Genomic DNA, 18580 nt, shown 5'->3' with positions numbered 1-18580 from the left:
GTCTGCAGTGCACTGCATATTGTGTTTGGATGCAGCTGGCTACATAAACGTGAATGAAGAGATGAAAGGGTACCTCATCTAGTTTACAATCCCTTAGATTTGCAGGTAGATGCAAGTAGAGTTTGGAGGAGTGCAGGAAAGCAAGGAAATCTTGCTTTCTCATGAACAGCCTCCCTCTTTCACTAATTGCTGTGACAGGTTTGGCTGCTGCTCTGGCATTTACCCTGCTTGACTCTAAGTTTTAGTATGATCTCTCTTTTGGAGCAAAGAGCATGCTTGGCATTCCAGGTTCTGTAAATAGACACATGTGGGACACACATTTCCTCCTCCTGACTAATGAGTCAACTGGTCATACTAAGATCTCCTTCCTTTATCATCTTGAACCATTGCAAAACAATACCCAGCCTGATTTACAAGGAGCTTCGTTCTTCTCTTTCCCGAAAGCAATGTTAGGGCTCAACAAACTGATGTGCAGTGTACATGCTGTGCCCTCCCCTTTCCTCCTGTCTCCTCCTCTTTCCTCCTCTCTCCTCCCTTTCATCCTCATACCTCCCCTCCCTTTTTGCTCTGTCTGACTTCTCCAGGGCTGAATGCTGCTGCATCAGAAGCAATTCTTGGTCTCCTGGAAAAGTGCACAGTAAGGCCAGTGAGTTGGTAAGGATTTTTTTCTTCTTCCTTTCCCACCCCTTCTCCCAAATAATGTGTATCTTCTCAAGTTCTGCAGATCCTGTTTTCCGTGGTTAGATTTCATCCATGTAGAAATAGCCTGGGAATGTCTGTAAGGAGGAAAAAGTATAAGATTGCTTGGAAGCTAGCTGCTTTTTTTTCTCTCAGATTCACATTCCTGTTTCAAGCCCATCTTCTTTTCCCTTGCTGGCAGGAGGTGAAATAAGAGCATGCAGAGTGTTTGTGGTGTGCAGCTAATAACCTTTCTTCTCTCAGTACCAGCCTGGTGGTTGTATTTGTGACCCGTAGGTGAGAAACCTTCCCAGGGTTCTTGTCTTTTGAAGCTCAGACCTGGATTTGCATTGAACTAGTTAACTGCCCATGTTGAAGAGAATAAAAGTACATTTGCTTGAAATATGCACAGTGTTTACAGTTTCTTAGCCTCAGAAGAACTGTTCTGTGTTTCCAGTGTTTTGTCTTGGGCTTTGCAGGCAGTTTACATATTTTCGTTGCTACTAGTGGTTGAACAATGTACTTATTAGAGTCTGTTAACAGCCTGGAGGAGAACAAGAGTAAAGAGACAGGGAAGGGAGGCAGAAGTGTGGCTACCAGAGATGACAATCTCCTCCTGCAGCAGCCCAGGTGTCTGCCCTGGGAATGACAATGCAGAAATAGATGTGCTTTGCTGGAGGAGAGAGAAGGAAGTGTAATATGGAAGGGATGTGAGAAAGGGCAGTCTAATTAGACAAGTCCTAGAAAGGAGTTTTCCTTTCAAAATACTTTCTGCTTGTATCAGGCAGCGAAGTATCACTTTTATTTGTATGTAACTTCCTTGGTACAGGAATAGATCTTACAAATTTTAGGCACTGTGGCCGAAGAAGGAAATTAAATGGTCATGGAGCAACTAGAATCTCTTTCTTTTTTCCCTTCCGACAACTTCAAGTGTGTCTGTCTGAAGATGTGGTCTATAAGTAGTGGAATTTACCTCAATTTTAAACCAGTAAGGCCCAAATCTTAAAGGATGTTGCTTTGGTGCTGAGTCTGCAGATTACAGAGGTTATGTTGGAGGGCAGGGGTGGAATAGGATCATTTCTGCAGGCTGTTTCAGCCAAAACATTCCTTGAAGGGAATGAGAGCAGTGGTTGCAGTACCAGAGTGCTTTGATTTGGTTCACTCCACCTTTTTTATTTCCTTAATAAAAAGTGCAGTCCTATTTGTGAGAACTCTGCTCTCTTTTTCTTGGCTCCACCTATCTTGACAGTCTGAGGGAGATGAATGCTATGTAAGTGCCTGATGGCATGTTGTTACCTTTTTCATATTTTAAAAAGTATTGTTGTGGATCTGAGTGTTGTCAGCAGCTCCTCTATAATCTGTTTCTCTGAAGGATTAGCAGGGTGACACTGTCAGGTCTGACTTGCACAAGGGTCTGAAGAGCCATGGTCTATCAGGGCTGTGCATGGAGCAGAGGGAACTGCAGCCTGCTCAGCACGGGTGGGAGTGAAGCTTCCTCATCCCAGCAGCTGTCTGGGCACAGCCTTCACCTGCTTATCCCTTGGCATGGGCACCACTTCACCTCTGTCACAGCTAGAAATTGTCCAACAAGCACAATCCCAGCTATGGGAACTTTGTTTTTGTGGAAAGTTTGCTTATTTCCCCAGAGGTAAATGTCTTAGGATCCCTGGACACAGCCCAGTTCATCACTCATAGAATCATAGAATCAGCTGAGTTGGAAAATACCTCCAAGATCAGGTCCAACCCTACTGTGGTTACTAGACCATGGCACTAAGTGCCACATCTACTCTCTTCTTAAAAAGCTCCAGGGATGATGAATTCACCACCTCCCTGGGCAGCCCAACTCCTTGCCTTTTGGTTTTCAGACACTAGATTTTAAGCACAAATGCATTTGATGGGTCCTAGGACTCATTGCAGTGACACTCTTGATATGAGGAAAGTGACCATAGGATCATAAGACTATCCTGAGTTGGAAGGAACACACAAGGACCAGTGAGTCCCAGTCCTGGCCCTGAATCACAACACGTGCCTGAGAGTGTTACCCAGATGCTTCTTGAACCTCATTTCTCTCTGTGATAGGTTATGTTACAAGACAGTCAGTACTCTCACCTAAGAAACTTCCTGAGTGGTTTGAATTTTTTACCATAGCCAAGATTGCTCTCCTGAGACCCTCTTTTGCCAGCATTTTCTCCTGCACCTCAAGATGCTCATTTGCTTGGGGATTTTATGTGGGTCTGTTTGGTTTCGTGTTGTGGGGATTGAAGTTCAGGGAACACTTTTTGCCCTGGTGGCACTCCCTGATCTGTGTACAGACTTCGTGCCTGTGCTGGCCAAAATCAGGATCTGTGGTGTATGAGTGGCTTGTTGGGCTGTGGAGTTTTTTGGGGGGAGGGGGTTTTGTGTCTCCAGAAATTAGTTTTGTGTGAGTTGCCTATCCACATCATTCCTTGTGAGAACACAGTTAACTGTTTATACTGTGGGAACTGAACCAAAGAGACCAGTTCAGCTTTTAAGAACACTTAAAGCTAAACCCTAGAAGAAACTAAACCCTAGTTGTTTTGTGTTTTCTGGTCATTGGAGTTTACATTCAAAGTCTTCTCCAAGATGTGTTAAATGCTCTGCTGGACACCTCAGTGGGAATCTCTTTCTGTTCCCTATCTAGTAATATCTCCATTATAAATGACTGAACCAAAGAGACCAGTTCAGCTTTTAAGAACACTTAAAGCTAAACCCTAGAAGAAACTAAACCCTAGTTGTTTTGTGTTTTCTGGTCATTGGAGTTTACATTCAAAGTCTTCTCCAAGATGTGTTAAATGCTCTGCTGGACACCTCAGTGGGAATCTCTTTCTGTTCCCTATCTAGTAATATCTCCATTATAAATGCAATGTGTGCTTCTATTTGTAGGGATTTTTTTTTTTACTTTTATCTTTGAGACATTCAAAATTTTGATTTGAATACTATTATTTTGTTAAATAAGGATTTTTTTTATGTGTAGTTACAATTTTTGCTGTTTAGCAAATATAACTACTATAGCTTTGTTTGTATATACTTATTAACAGACCTATTAGAAAACTATGAAAACTAATACAGCCATCAGAAGAGTCAGTTTCCAAGTCTTGGTTTGGGTGTTTTTAGTTGTTTGCTGTCTTTAAATCATAACTGAAACTTGACAGGTGTAAGCAGCTCTGAATTGTCTGCTGAGTGACTTTCAGTGCAGTTCAGACTGCTGGCACTGGCAGGGCTACAGCTGAATCCAGCTGATGGATTCTGCCCATTGGAGCAGCTTTCAGGTATTTTGTCTTTATTTTGTCACCTAGTTCCTAGTGTAGCTCCCCCTGTAGCATAATGGCTACAGTCTATCCTCAGGGCTAGCCCAGCACACCTGTTAGAAGTGCTTTCTGTAACATGTGGCAGCACTGTGAAAAGTTTCTGCAAGCTAAGCCCCACAGGCTAAGGACAGTGACTGACTTCTGTACCTCCCTTTGTTAGGGCTGCAGGTGCCACCTCAACAGAATTAAGGTGATCTTTTCCTCAAGACTGCCTCACGGGCTGTGGGCCATCCTTGTTGTGTTCGAGCCAAGAAGGGAACTACGCAGCTCTCCTTCTCCTAACTTGTGCCAAGTCTTCCCTCAAGTGGCAGTGGTTGGGATCAGGAGTGGCAGGATGCTGTGGTGAGGGACTTACTCATGCTTCTCTACCACACCTGACGTGGCTCTCTATGTATGCTGGATGAGGAAAAGCACTCCAAGTTTGCAAATTTGAAAAAGAGCAACTCTGATTTTCTGGTTTGAAGCAGTAGGCTATCTATTTACAACAAACAAAGCAGATAAAGAAATGCTTACACACGTTCCTTACTATGAAATCTGAAGTCTAGGGCTTATATAAGCCTCGGGTTATTAAAAATCCTGTCCTGAAATAACCTGTCTGTTGGAGCTTTGCTTCTGGGTCACATCTGTAGATGAATCATGAGAATTGTCCTGAATGTCATTCAGTTTTTATTGCAGCTGCTTTAAAAGGAAAAATACCCACCAAAGTGCAAACCTCAACTGAACCGGCACGAAATCCTAGCTTTATCCGCTTGACTTTATGTATTAAATCTTAATTCAGCTCAAGAAATATTAATCATGTATCCTAAATAATGCCTATTACTGTCTGGCTTTTCAATTAAAGCCTCAGAAGCTTTTACCAAAACTCTGGTGGAATTTACCTGTTGACACTTGTGTTAGTTCTCCCCCAGGTTTGCCAGCCGTGGGTGATCTGTCCCTTCAGGCTGGGAGAGTTGTGTCCCTGAGGCACTGACATGGAAGTTGAGTTGTCCATACAGGCAGAAAGGAATCAGCCAGGCTGCACACGGCTCTGATCTAGAGGGAGCCAGCGACTGGTAACTCTTTTGAGGTCAGTGCAGTCTGCATGAGAAGGACAGTGAAATGCCCCTTTGGCCTCCTCCCTGCTGCTGAGGGCAGGGTGTGTGCAGTGTTGGTACATGTTCTAATGAAATATTGGGAATGTTGAGGATTGCCCACGTTCCCTGTGTTACCATCCCTTCGTTTCCTTACCCTCTCCAAAGCAGTTTATCCTGCATGTTACCCTCAGCATACACCCAGATCTGAGCTGTGTTTTGTGGGAAGTTTGTCTCCAGTGAAAGTGCTCCAGCAAAGCGTGTGGCCTTTAAAAGCTGCCCTGATACATGGGAATAACTAGAATAACTAATGCTTAATCCTTTACATCAGTGTTGCTTCTGCTTGTTAACTTGCTGAGGATCTGGCATCATGTCATACTGAGCTAAGGTATAGCCTGGTTCAGCCTATGGTCCTCAGAGCAGCTGTGGTGGTACTTTATACTACTTGTTCCTTTTTATCATGGGCAAATCATCTGTGGGTTTCCTCTAAAGAACAACTTTGATACTGCTTATGAGAGAAGGGGAAAAGTGAACAGTCAGGAATAGAGCAGAAGTAGAGGCTGGAGGAGTAAGCACATAGTGAGCAGTACCAGGATGGCTTAAACTTCACAGCAGTCTCTGTACCTGAGTGTCCCCACTGGGCACAGGTGGCTCTGTCCTCCCTCCATGGGCTGCTGAGTCACAGCTCAGAGCACTTGGCTTTCACCAGTGTACAGTGTACACCTTCAGGGGAACTCAGGCTGCCTGAATAGGGCCCTAGTTGGTGCTTTTTAGTTCATGACAGAAAAGAAGTTTGCTACAATCACCAGAGTTCAAAACCCACAGCAGCACAGTGTGGGTTTGGAATGTTTTTGTGTGTGCTCCATGTTGACAGGTCACAGTAGCATGGGTGCCCACCCAGTGGTGTGTTAAGAGCAGAGCTGTGTCCCTGTTGGTTTTGTTCATCTCAGATCACAGAGGTGGTCTCGTGTGTTGTGATGTGCTGTGGACAGGAAATAAATTTATTCTGCTTTGTGGGAGGGCAGAGCTAAGCAGAGAGGAGAGTAATACAGAGGTTCATGAGACTTCAGGTTTTACCCCTAATTATTTTGTTGTTTAATTGTCACTCTTAGGAGTCCATGTCTCCTGTGGAAATAAAAAAAATTTGCTATGACTGTAGGTGTCTGTTAGTGGCTTATATTCCAATTAGAGTATTTCCTACTTAATTAACATCCAGAGCAAATCCTGATGGTCACAATCTCAGAGTGCCTGGGCAGTAGGCTGCCTCCCTGTCCAGCACAGGGTGGTGGCAGCTGACCACAGTGGCTGAGTCCCTGCTGTGCTGCTCTGGAGTGTGTGCTGGCCCAGGACAGGGCAGTGCCCTGTCCTCCCATACTGCACTCAGCCCTGGCCCACACAGCTCAGTATTTGTCTCTTTGGATCCAGTCACTTCTCCCTTCACTTAAGTTTCTTGGCTCTTCTTTTTTGCTGTTAGCTTGCAGTGCTGGTTGTTTCCTCCCAGGTGTAGAGCTTCATTTTGTTAATGGCCTGAGCTGCATTTAGAAAAACCAATTAGTTCTTCTAGTTTAACATGGTTTTCAGGAGGTACTGAAGCCTCCAACTGTCAGTCACTGCTTGCAGAGCAGAGCCTGCTTTGGGTCTGTCAGTGTGATGTCTGAATGTTTCCACAGACATAATGCTTTATTCATTTTATTTCATTCAGAAATAAGGCTTCATGGTGATCCTTAAGTGGTTAGTGAATTACCTGATTGGTTTTAACCCTTTCCCTGAGGAACTCTGTGCATTATTTCGCTTGCCGAGTTTCTGAGCGTGTTGCTGAGCTGGATGATGTTTCCCACGTCCAAGCAATTTAAAGGCATTTATGAAGAAAAGTTCCTTTTCAAAGTGTTCTACAATATGCCTTTGCCCATGTCCAGATATCTCCCAAAATTCCATGGGCTGAGGAGGTTTCCAGTCCACCTCTGCTTCATTTGCTCTCACCGCAGCTCCTGCCAGTGACCCGCAGTGTTTGCACTGCCTCTCCTGGGCCTGCCAACTCACTTCTTGGGGTTTGGGTGGGCTTTTTGTGTGTGTGAGGTGATCCTTCCCCGTTGTAGGGAAGTGAGGAGCTGCAGTGTGTCTGGTGTCTCAGTGGAGAGGACACCTACATCCATGGGGAGGCCAGGCCTCTTGTGCTTCCCTGAGAGAAAAGTGCATTGCTGCCAGTCTGTCCCCTCAAGGCTAGAAAGCACTGACTGTAGGCCCTGGACTGCAGCGTGCTGGGAGCTGAGCTGTTGCAAACTGGGAGTTACCAAAGCTGAAATGCATTTTCCTTTTGTTCCATGAGCAGGGCACCGCTATTGCTTCGGCTCTTTTGGCATCAGTGTGGGCAGGGGCAGCTGCTGGCCCTGTTCACTGCTCAGGGACGGGCTGGGCATCAGGCAGTGGAGGGTGAGCAATTGCATTGTGCATGTCTGTCATGGGTTTTCTCTCTTCTTTTCATTACTACAACTGCTGTTGTTATCATTAGTATTATCACGTTTCTCTCTTCTTTTCATTACTACAACTACTATTGTTATCATTAGTATTATCACTATTACTATATTTTACTTTGATTCAGTTATTGAATTGTTCTTATCTCACAAACTTCTTTTCCTGAGTTCTCTCTTCTTTTCATTACTACAACTACTATTGTTATCATTAGTATTATCACTATTACTATATTTTACTTTGATTCAGTTATTGAATTGTTCTTATCTCACAAACTTCTTTTCCTGAGTCTCTTCCCTATTGAATTGTTCTTATCTCACAAACTTGTTTTCCTGATTCTCTTCCCCATCCCACTGGGGCTCCAGGTGGCTCCATGGTGCCAGATGGGATTAAACCACAACACTCTTGTTTTTACGTTTTTGGTATCACACCCATCTTAGGTTGTTCTGCACTTAATTATTTTCTTCTTTCCCCTTGAAGCCAATCTCTTCAGTGTTACACACTCAGCAGTCCATGCATGACTGGGATCAGCAGTGCTGTTCTTTCTGTAAGGAGGGAATCAACGAGTATTTTACACTTGCAGTTTCTCCAACCGAAGCCCACTGTCAGAATTTTAGGATGACTGCAGATTTATCCTAGCTAAGTAAAAGCAAGCAAACCCTGTCAGCATCTCTGGATGTCTGTGCTTGGTTGTTTTCTTCAACTGAAGTTATCTAGCCAAAGTTTCAATGACAGTCTGGAAAGTAAACTCATTTAAGAATAGCTGAAATTGTTTGCAGAAAAATCTAGAATTACTGTAGATTCCAGCTTGCGGGTACAGGCCTCAGATAGTACTGGGAATGGAAGAAAATTAACACAAGAGGAACACTGTTAGATGAAAACAGACAAGCCATCGAAGCACTTGCACAGAAGGGAGAAGGGAGCAGCATTCAGCTGGGCTCACGTACTTGTGTTGGCTTTCTTTTCCTTTGTTTTGTTGCACTTTGGTTTGAGACTTTAGTTTCCTGTCTCGTTAATAATGCCCATGTGGTGTGTTTTGGTGATGTACTCGGCGATGTGGTAACATCAGGGAAAGGAGGAGCTTCCAGCAAAGCTCATACAAGAGGTTCCTTTCTCTGGAAATGCCAGCTGGACCAGCTGGGTTTTGTAATCTCTGCTGAAATGTAGGTCAGGCAGCTGCTGCTCCTGCAGAGGCCTCTCATCTTTTTTCCAGCCCCACTAAGTTTCCAGGTGTCCTGTTCCTTCCCGTCCAGGGGAGGTGATGCTGGATCCATCACTTACCTGTTGTGTCTCCTTTTCGTTCGTAGGGGACGGTCTTTACTTTGGAATCCGAAGAGGAAGAGTACCCTGGGCTCATTGCTGAGGACAGCAATGACATCTACATCCTGACCAGTGACAACTCAGGACAGGTGAGCCCCCCGGAGTCCCCCACGGTGACCACGTCGTGGCAGTCGGAGAGCCTGCCCGTGTCGCTGTCGGCGAGCCAGAGCTGGCACACGGAGAGCCTGCCAGTCTCCCTGGGACCCGAGTCCTGGCAGCAAGTGGCTATGGATCCTGAAGAGGTCAAGAGCCTGGACAGCAACGGAGGGGGTGAAGAAAGGAGTGAGAACAACTCTTCCAACTCTGACATTGTTCATGTGGAGAAGGAAGAGATCCCGGAGGGGATTGAGGAAGCAGTGGTGGCAGCCGGCGCTGCAGAGACCATGCAGGCAGCGTTTCCAGAAACCTCTGCTTCCTTACAAGAAGTAAAACCTCCAGCTGAAATTGCTGCTGTTGAAAAAGCACATCCCTCCACACTTCTGCGTACAAAACAGGAGGAAAAGGGAAAAGCAGCTGAAGAGCTTGTTGAACCTGAAATCCCCATATTAAGTAAACCTGTCCCAAAGTTAGCCCCATCAGAAGAAAAGGCTGCACCAGAACCTGAGAAAATATTGCTTCCAGGGGAAAAACCAGTGGGGAAAGAGGGCCATTTGGAAGAAATAGAAGAGAAATCCTCAGCTGCAGAGGAGAAGCCTATCCTGTTGCCAGAAGGGAAATCTATACTGCTGTACGGCGGGGCTGCTGCGGTCGCGATATTAGCTGTAGCAGTCGGAGTAGCGCTGGCGCTTAGGAAAAAGTAATGGAGCTGTCTGGAGGAGGAGGAGGGGGGAGAGGGAAGAGAGCATGATCCAATTTTTGTAGTTGTGTTACCTAAAGGTTGAGCTGCCTGCTGTTTAATTGGACGTTTGAGTAACTTAATGGTGATGGGGTGAGGTTGTTCGCTAAGCCTCCAGCTATGGACAATCACATTTTTAGCAGCCCTGGGCCGGGGACTGGTTTTTCCTGATCAAGTACAGGGGTATTTTTTAAAAAAAAAATAATCTGCAAATTTGAGAACTTAAGTGCAGGTGCTGAAGAAAGGGGTGCTCATACTCTAGGAACTGGAACAGAATCCCCAGGGGAAGGGGAGAGCCAGCTGCTGCCAACCCCTGGAGTTCTTGGCTTCTCAGACTGAGCGCTACTGCAGCTGTGCTGTCTTGTCACTTCCCGTCGTGCCCCAAGCCCTTCCTAACAAACGTTAGCCAACCTGAGTCCTGTAGTGAGAGGCTGGTCTCCCTTTTGTCTCAGCTTCCTCTCAGGTACAGCACTGCTCCTCATAACCTTCCAGGTTCCTCCTAAGCCCCAGTGGGACAGTGCTTATTCTTACCTCTTGGCTCACACTGGTTCTGGCCCCTAACGTTTACTGGAGCCCCATCCTGTGAAGATGCTGCCTCTCTATAGCTGTATTATCTCCGAGCATCCTGGTGTTCCTGGGGCAGAGGTGCTGCCCGGGAGGGTGGGAGGGACACTGCTATTTGCTGGTTTGAGAATCCATTTGCTCTGCTCCTGCCTGGCCCACTTTACTGCAACCCTTCAGTTACCAGAGGTGCAGGATTGCTGCTGGACACGGTGCCGTGCGGATCGTGCTCCGATATCCGGGGCATGTTAGCAAAGGTACTGCAAAACTGCATGGAAGCCAAGGCCAGTGCCTCCCGTGCAATCCGGAGGGAAACGCTCTCTGTCCTGTGTCATGCTGCAGTCTGCCTTGTCTTTCCCAGGTTAAGCAGTGTATTTAGTCCTAACGTGGTCTTGCCTGTGACAGAATCCCAGATATATAAAGCAATGGATTCTAGTAACTGAGCAAAAGAGCATTAAACATCTCCATTAGCTGCTTGTTCCTGACCTGACCCGGAGTGGTGTTCAGAGCGGTTTGTTTTGTGACTCTGAGTCTGGAATTCGTTAAACTCGGAGGTTCACAAATGCTGAGAAAGTTTACTTTGGCAGAAAGGAGATCCCTCTTCCAGCAGTCACAACACGTCGTGTGTGTGCGGAGAGAAACCTCTCAAGCGTTGCCATACGCGAGTCGGGTCCAGCCGTGAGTGTTTTCTTCCAGTGTGCTTCTGTCTGTCTGTCCTTGTCCGTACTGCAGCTCAGTGGGCATGACCTCAGGCTGTCCAGGCAGAACTGTGGACACATCTCTGGGGGTTGGTGCTGGCACTGTGGCTTAGACCAGGTGGAGGGAGGTGATAGGGAACTCGTGCTAACTCTGAGCTTATGGGACACTTACTCTTGGCAAAGCACAACGACAAGGCGCTTTCCTTGTCTAGAGTCCATCTCCTGATGAGCATGTTTGTTTCTTAAGGGAGCTGAGAATGAGGCCATTTTAGCATACTCTCTATTTTAGGGTATTTTTTCTGCATTTTTCCTATCCCAGGATGCTGAAAAGTTAGTCAGAACATGGCAAATTCTGAGGAGTTATTTTTGTTTAAGCTTTTATGAGAATGGATTTTCTAGAAAACTTACTGGATTTTTGAACTCTGTGTGTGTGAAGTTGAATATTAAGAGGAAGGGTTGTCATGTACCTTCTGCTGCTGTGGCCTGAACTCGGGAGCTCTGTGGTTCTGGACTTCACTGTTGATCATGCATTGCTCTTTTTTCCATGTACAAAAGTAGCAGGTTGGCCTTAACAGAAAAAGACCTTTATAATGTTGCAAAATGGAATTGACTCTTTTTTGCTGGTACTCTCCTTGCTGTGCTGTGTCCCCGGAATGGGTCACTGGGACCTCCTCACACTATGGACTTTCTGGTATCTATCTGCCTTCCCACCACCACAGTTCCCTCTCCTGGCCCCATGCAGGAGTTTCCCTCAGATGGAGGGAGAGGTCTCTGTGCTCCTGTCACGGACGTGCACGAATGTTTACGGGTTTGCTTCCTTCCACGTGTCCAGCAGTGTTTCTCAAGGAGTGACACTGTGGGGGGTACCTGGCTGTTCCTGTGGGAGAGGGCTGCCCCTCTCCTGCTGCTTTGCTTTCTTCTCTGTGGGAGAAGGGCCATTCTCAACCCAACCTACATCCTGTCCTTACTGCACATCATGAGCCTACATTTGGGACATCCCCATCTGTAGCCACAGAGCAGGTTACACAGAAGTACCCACATGCACTCTGATGTGGCCACTGTGGGTAACTTGTGTACCAACTCTTCTCTGGATGTGGTTTAGTAATAGCAGTGTGGGAGATGGATAAAGGTCTGACAAGAATAAATCCACGCTGGCTAGGGAAGAAGTCCCTAACTTGCTGGCATAAGGAGCCCAGCAGGACATTACATAAAAATGTGTCTTCTTCCACACACAGCAGTGACAAGGTGGCAGCAGTAGCAAGGACACTAAGTGACTGTGTTAAGCACTTTTGTGGCTGGGCTAAAGTCTTGAGTGTCTGGTGTGTTGCTTCATTTAATGGAGCATCAGCTGCACTGTATGTTTGGTTGCTTAGTCCTTCCTTTACAATGGTCTTCTCCTTTTAGGTTGGTTGCTTAGTCCTTCCTTTACAATGACCTTCTCCTTTTAGTGTCTTTTAGATCTGACAAGTCAGCAAGAATTTGTACCCTTTTCTCCCCCATCTGACCACACGTTCAGAGAATGTGTTGTTTGAGTCTTTTTCCTCTGGGAACACTCCATTAGTTAAACGGGTTGGTTGTGGGCTTGAATTCTGCTGAGTTTGGTTGGACTTGTGTGGTCAGAGCTGGGGCAGGCCCTGTGGAAGTGGCAGGGAGCTCAGATGGCAGCATTCTTACAGACCTGAGTGACAGGCTGCTCTTGTAGGTGTGAATTAGCAAATGGAAGGGGTTTCCCCCCATCTTCAAGTATATTACACTAATCCTAAACTGCAGGGTCTAATTACCCCGAGCCACATGACGCAACCTCTCTTTAGTGGGTATCTTGTAGCTGGCAGAGGGAAGGCAGTAGCTCTATACTTACAAAAGGGCATATAGAATTACTTTCACTTGTGTTGCTTATCCCCTTCCCAAAAGTGCCTCAATATCTGTCCTCGAGTGGCCTGTACCTTAACTAAATATCTACCTTAGACCCATTCTGTCTTCACCTTATCCTTAGCACACCCTGAAGCTGAGATGCTAAAACAGCAGAGAACTGGATCTGCAAAAAAAAAAAGTGGTAAATACTTAAGGAACTGCAGTGGGCACCATGCTCGGTATGGAGCTAGCAAGGAAAAGGCTTTCAAGGTAAGGTGAAACTTAAATTTCAGCTGTGCTTAATCCTAAGCACTGTGGCTGGAGCTGGGCGAGGGCTTTCCTCAGCAGGGAACAACAGGCTGGAAGAAAAGACTGAAACCCAGAACCCCTCTGATGCTGAAAAGCCCAAAGGTTAGATGCAGAGCCACGTCCCTGCCTCTTGCAGTTGTGCACTGGGTGGAACCTGGTGGACTCCTGCCACCAGAGTCCCTTGAACTTGAGAATATTCACACTGTGGGTGGCACAGCAGTGCCAGGCTGCTCAGCTGGGCAAAACAGGAGTATTGCTGGGCACACAAGAGAAGCAGCTTGGAAACAAGGTTTGGTTCTCACGGGGCTGGGTGGATGCTGAGTTGGGGTTCTTAGGGTGGTAATTTGGCTGCTGAAAATAACACTCCTAAAATACTAGGTCTGGCCCAATAGAACAAGCTAGAGCCAAGAAAGCAGCACTTCTGCAGCCTTCTGTCCAGCCAGGTGTGAATCTTCAAGCAGCTGCTGGTCCAGGTACTCACCAGTCTGAACAGAACTCCAAGCACAGAGGCAGTGGCAGTGTGGTCTTTCTTCAGTAATGCACCTGCTTTTAGACACCAGCTTAAATTCTGGCTGGAGGTGATGTGCCTGTTGTGGTGGTGTTTGTAGTTGGTGGTTTCCTAACTTGCCTTCTGGAGGGCAAGTTGGTACTCCAGGAATCTATCCCTGCTGTTTGTGAGGGCTTGATTTTTCATCCTGGCTGGAGCTGTGCTCAGACATCTGCAGCTCAAGGGCCAGGTGAAAGCTGTAGTGCTGAGTGCTCTTACACAGGGCAAGTTCTGCTGCCAGAATCCTGTTTCCTTCCTTTTCCCATAGCACTGATCCCAGCTAGGCTAACACCTTGGACTGGATTTTTAATCGGTGCCTTCTAATGGTCACAAATGAAAAAATGTAATTAGTGCTAAACAAGGAAGGTTCTGAAGTTTGGTCCTTTTTCGTTTTAATGACTCTAGTAGATAAAATAATCTGAGGTTATAAAGCTTCCCTCCATGTCATTCCAGCTGCAGCAGGACTAGCAAAGCCCTAGTAAGGTCACTCTTGCTCCTCTGGCAAGAAATAGCTAGACATGCTCCTGGCACCAGCGTCACTCACTGAGCCAGAGCAAGCTGACGGTCCCGTTTAACTGCCAGATTCTTTTGCTGTGAAATGGGAGGGTTGGGGTGTAGAGGTGAACCAGCCCAGCTGTGGTAGAGCCCAGTGCTGCAGTAGAATGTTTTATTCCAGGCTCTGTGGCTGCTCATGTTGGAGCACAACAGGAGAAAGTGTTTGTCATGCCAAGGCACAATACCTTGTGTACCTAGTGAAGGCAGAAGCTGTGTGTGACTAATTTGGCTAATATCAGCACTGGGAAGGTTACAGGAACAGTCAGCACTGCTGTGACTCCATGCACATACCTGTGCTTCAGAGAGCAAGCTCTGTATTGCCATAACAGAAAAAGGGGTGGGGGGTGTTTATAAAATTTAACCCACCACTACTTGACTCTGGTAGACCAACCTCTGGGGCTCTAGGCACTGGTACTCAGTTTGTGTCTACTGGAGGGAACTCTCCTGCCCAGCTGGGAATGACAGCAGCTGGGAAGGGTCAGCTGCAGCACAACACATCGCTCAGATCCATCTCCTTAAGTTACATTTATCACTTTTTTCCTACTTAGAGCTGACCCTCTCTCAGTCTCTTGTGTAGGCTGACTTGCTTCCTCCAAGCCAGAGGTCTATGGTTCTGCTGTAGAAGTGGGGGAGCTACAGTTAGCTTCCAGTGGAAGCTGCTTTTGATCTCCCTGCAGCATCTGCAGGGGAGGGAGGGAACACTAGGGATGTGGACAGAACAAGCTGCAGAGGATGCATCTTACTGCTATACCATTAGGGGGGTCTGTCCCCATTTTTAACTTGCAGTATAAGCTTTTATTCAAGTGTAAACCTAAAACCCCACTCAGACCAAAAGAATGCCACTTGATTTGTTAAGTAGCAAAGATTAATGGGACTGACTGAAGCTGCATGTTAGGGGATATCTTCTACTAGGCTTCTGCTGGGTGTAAGCAAATAGTGAGAGACTTGCAGGGAGTTCAGATGCTGTTCTCAAGAGTCCTGCCTGGGGGAAGAGACCCTGACTGGTCCTCGAGTCACCCATTATCCCAGGAACTGGTCATACTGTTCCTTCTAATATGCAAGTGCAGCCCTCTTGGGGAAAACTGTCTAAAGCTTCTTGTGCCATTTGGTTAATAAAAGTGTTTCCACCTTTAAAAGAAAGTTCTTTCCAGCTTCATTGTTCTCTATTCAGTTGAAGTGAAAGGGGTATGTACGTTTTTTCCCTCTGCTAACGGGACACTGCTGTAAGACCATGCCCCCAGGTTGCACTTTAATAAATGGTACAGTTTTCAAAACCAACGTGTAGACTGCTTCTGTGCTTTCATCCCTGTTTTAGTGCAGGCACTAAAAGTAAAGTTTACACAAGTAAAACCACCTTTGCTTATGCAAAGCACAAGGCCAGGACCAGAGTATCTCTATCGCTGCCAGCTGCATCGTAAGCCATATTAAGTTAGAGCAATGCCATGAGTACATGCACAAAAAATTGACAACATTAAAAAAATCCTTGTGGAAATGGAAACTCTGAAGAGCTGAAGTGCCACGGGAAGAGACATTTTTTTTATTTAAGTTAAAAAAACCCCCACGAAATATTTACATATTTTCAAAACTCCTACTGCAGCTGGATCACAGGTGGCACATTTGCCACCTTCTGTGATTACAGGTATGTATCAAACAACCTGAATTCAAGTTTGTTGAACCTGAGATGTGACAATCCATGCCAGATATCCATCCTGATCTATGTCTGATACCTTCTCTTTGTAGCCAGATGTTCTCTAGCTGAACGCTTTTTCTCAAGCATATCCAGGTTGCATTACCCAAACCCCTGCCCTGTGCCTACCCCTGCCCTTTTCGTTGTAGTTTCCCAGTCAGTTTTATTTTCCAAGCCCACACAGGTGCATGGTGATTGATACTCAAGTCTCTTTGCTTCAGCCTTCCCTGGCCAAACACCCCAACCTCCATCAGGGCTGACACCCACCCACCCCCTTGGTGACCTGTGCTGATTAACCATTCCACAACCTGAGGCCTTCCTGGGAACAGCACTCAGCACAGCTCAGCTGCAGGAGCAGGGCTGGGAAGAGAATAACTAAAGCAAAATTCTATAGCTGATTAGAAAAACCACTGAGGGCAGGCCCTGTGCCCACAGCACTCCTCTGGAGGCGGCAGGGGCTGCACAAAGTCTGCTACTGCTAAGAAAAAAAACCCTGAAAACAAATATTGTAAAATGAGAGAGGGCAAGCACTAATCCCTACAGGTGCTGGCAGAGCTGGCAGGCAGCTCACACTACCATTACTGCTACTCTACAAAAGCCTAATCTATGAAGCTCTGCCATCCCTTTCACAGCTGTATCTCAGAAGTTAAAAGCAAATAAGGTGATTTCTGATACATCAAGAGAATTCTTCAGGAATCCACGTTCTCCACGCAGAGGGCCCGAGAGCTCACTCACCCAGCTGGAGGGAGAGAAACAGAACGGGTGAGAGCAGGAGAGCCAACCCGAGGCGGGACAGCCACATCCCTCTGCCATGCCCTGGGACACTGGGCCCGACCCGCGGCACCCAGCACAGGGACACTGCCACAGTGATGCCGTGCCCAGGGACACTGGGCAGTGATGCTGTGCCCTGCTGCCCAGCAGGGAACAGAGTGTTGTTCGAGGCAGTGAGTGCCCAGCCCTGGCAGGTGTGAGCTGTGCCCCTCTGCAGGCTGCTGCCGAGGATGTGAGGGGCAAGCAGAAGCTGGGACATGTCCCCCCCTCAGGCATACTAATCTTAGAGCTCTACAGGGACTGACATTCCCTTCTGGCCAAACCTCCAGAGCACTACAGGGAAACCAGCAGACCATGGGCAGTTCAGAGCTAGCTCACCCCTCTGGGAACCATAGAATTTTAGGGGTTGGAGTGAACCTCAGAGATCATCTAGTCCCAACTCCTGCCCTGGGCAGGGACACCTCCCACCAGAGCAGGTTGTGAACACTGCCAGGGTTGGGGCAGCCACAGCCTCCCTGGGCAACCTGGGATAGTGTCTCACCAGCCTCACATGGAAAAAGCTTTTTCTTAATATCTAGCCTGAATTTCCCCTCCTTCAATTTGAATCAGTTACCTCTTGTCCTATCACTGCAGTTCCTAACAAAGTCTCTCTCTGGCTTCCCTGTAGCCCCTTCAGACACTGGAAGGTGCTCTGAGGTCTCCACACAACCTTCTCTTCTCCAGGCTGAGCAGCCCCAAGTCCCTCAGCCTGTGCTCATAGGGGAGATGCTCCAGTTCTCTTATCAATCTCACAGCCTTCTCTGGACTTGCTCCAACAGTTCCATAATAAGCCAGGACACCAGAGAGGCTGCCCCAGAGGCTGGGGGTGACACAACCCTGTGACAGCACTCACCATTTCAGCAATATGGTTGTGGAACTGCTGGTTGATGTAGTTGACAGCAGTGCTGAAGACACGCTGCAGAAGGGAAGGTGTTGTATTCACGATCTTCTTAGTCAAGACCATTGCTAGCACCAACATGGCCTTCTCCTGTTCCATGTCTGAGGGAATGGCTTGTACAAGCTTTTTCACTGTGTTTGACATGTGCAGGATTATCTCCTGTATGGAAGGAAGAGAAGGGATCTCAGTGCAGCAGCTGTGGGAGAAAGGGGTCTCAACTAGCAAGTGATGTGCTTGTCCTAGCACTCCACAGGATGCTGCTCCTCTTCCTCCCAGGCATGGCAGCCTGTCTGTTACAAACCCTGAACCACAGGCAGGATGACTATCTCTGAGCTCAGCTGCTCACCCAAGACAAACGAAAGGAAGACAACACCACTGGAAAATTTGGATAGCACCTTACACACTCAGGGTGCAACAGCCCCACCCTCCCCTCCACCCAGCCTGCCAAGCCTCAGAATGGCATAGGAATTCTGGGGCTCCCAGGAAAGGACAGCTCACCTTGAACACAGATCTGGGGGTACAAGCTTAGGTGGGGACTGGCGAGAAGGCAAAGGATGTTTCACAGAAAAGCCTTCACATAAGGAAGAGCTAGCCAAGGTGTCCAAGCCTTGCTCCCAAGAGCAGAGAAAGATAAGTTCTCCCAATGTGCATGTGCACACACTGAGCTATGTTACAGATGTGAAAAAGCAAGGTCAGAAGTTAGGTTTATATCTCAGTCTTATCAGAGACTGAAAGATTAGCCAATACATCTGAAGGCTTTCACAGAAAAGCCTTCACATAAGGAAGAGCTAGCCAAGGTGTCCAAGCCTTGCTCCCAAGAGCAGAGAAAGATAAGTTCTCCCAATGTGCATGTGCACACACTGAGCTATGTTACAGATGTGAAAAAGCAAGGTCAGAAGTTAGGTTTATATCTCAGTCTTATCAGAGACTGAAAGATTAGCCAATACATCTGAAGGCACTTAA

At 46.9% G+C, this 18580-nt stretch overlaps 2 protein-coding genes across 2 annotated transcripts in view; one reads left to right on the top strand and one right to left on the bottom strand.

The window, feature by feature from the left end:
* BCL2L13 (BCL2-like 13 (apoptosis facilitator)) overlaps positions 1 to 9929 on the top strand; it is a 31312-nt gene extending 21383 nt beyond the window's left edge. The window contains exon 6 of the mRNA XM_009076910.1: positions 8854 to 9929. Coding sequence (XP_009075158.1) covers positions 8854 to 9666 — 813 coding nt within the window. The 3' untranslated portion in view covers positions 9667 to 9929. The remainder of the gene's footprint in view (positions 1 to 8853) is intronic.
* A 6707-nt stretch (positions 9930 to 16636) lies between these two features.
* BID (BH3 interacting domain death agonist) overlaps positions 16637 to 18580 on the bottom strand; it is a 4646-nt gene continuing 2702 nt past the window's right edge. Inside the window, exons 3-4 of the mRNA XM_009076911.1 lie at positions 17573 to 17776; positions 16637 to 16648 (exon numbers count right to left, since the gene is read on the bottom strand). Coding sequence (XP_009075159.1) covers positions 16637 to 16648; positions 17573 to 17776 — 216 coding nt within the window. The remainder of the gene's footprint in view (positions 16649 to 17572; positions 17777 to 18580) is intronic.

This window comes from Acanthisitta chloris, unplaced genomic scaffold (genome assembly GCF_000695815.1).
Source record: "Acanthisitta chloris isolate BGI_N310 unplaced genomic scaffold, ASM69581v1 scaffold3116, whole genome shotgun sequence".
Classification (NCBI taxonomy): Eukaryota; Metazoa; Chordata; class Aves; order Passeriformes; family Acanthisittidae; genus Acanthisitta; species Acanthisitta chloris.
Note: the sequence above shows the minus strand (reverse complement) of the source record. Positions and strands in the feature narration are given on the sequence as shown.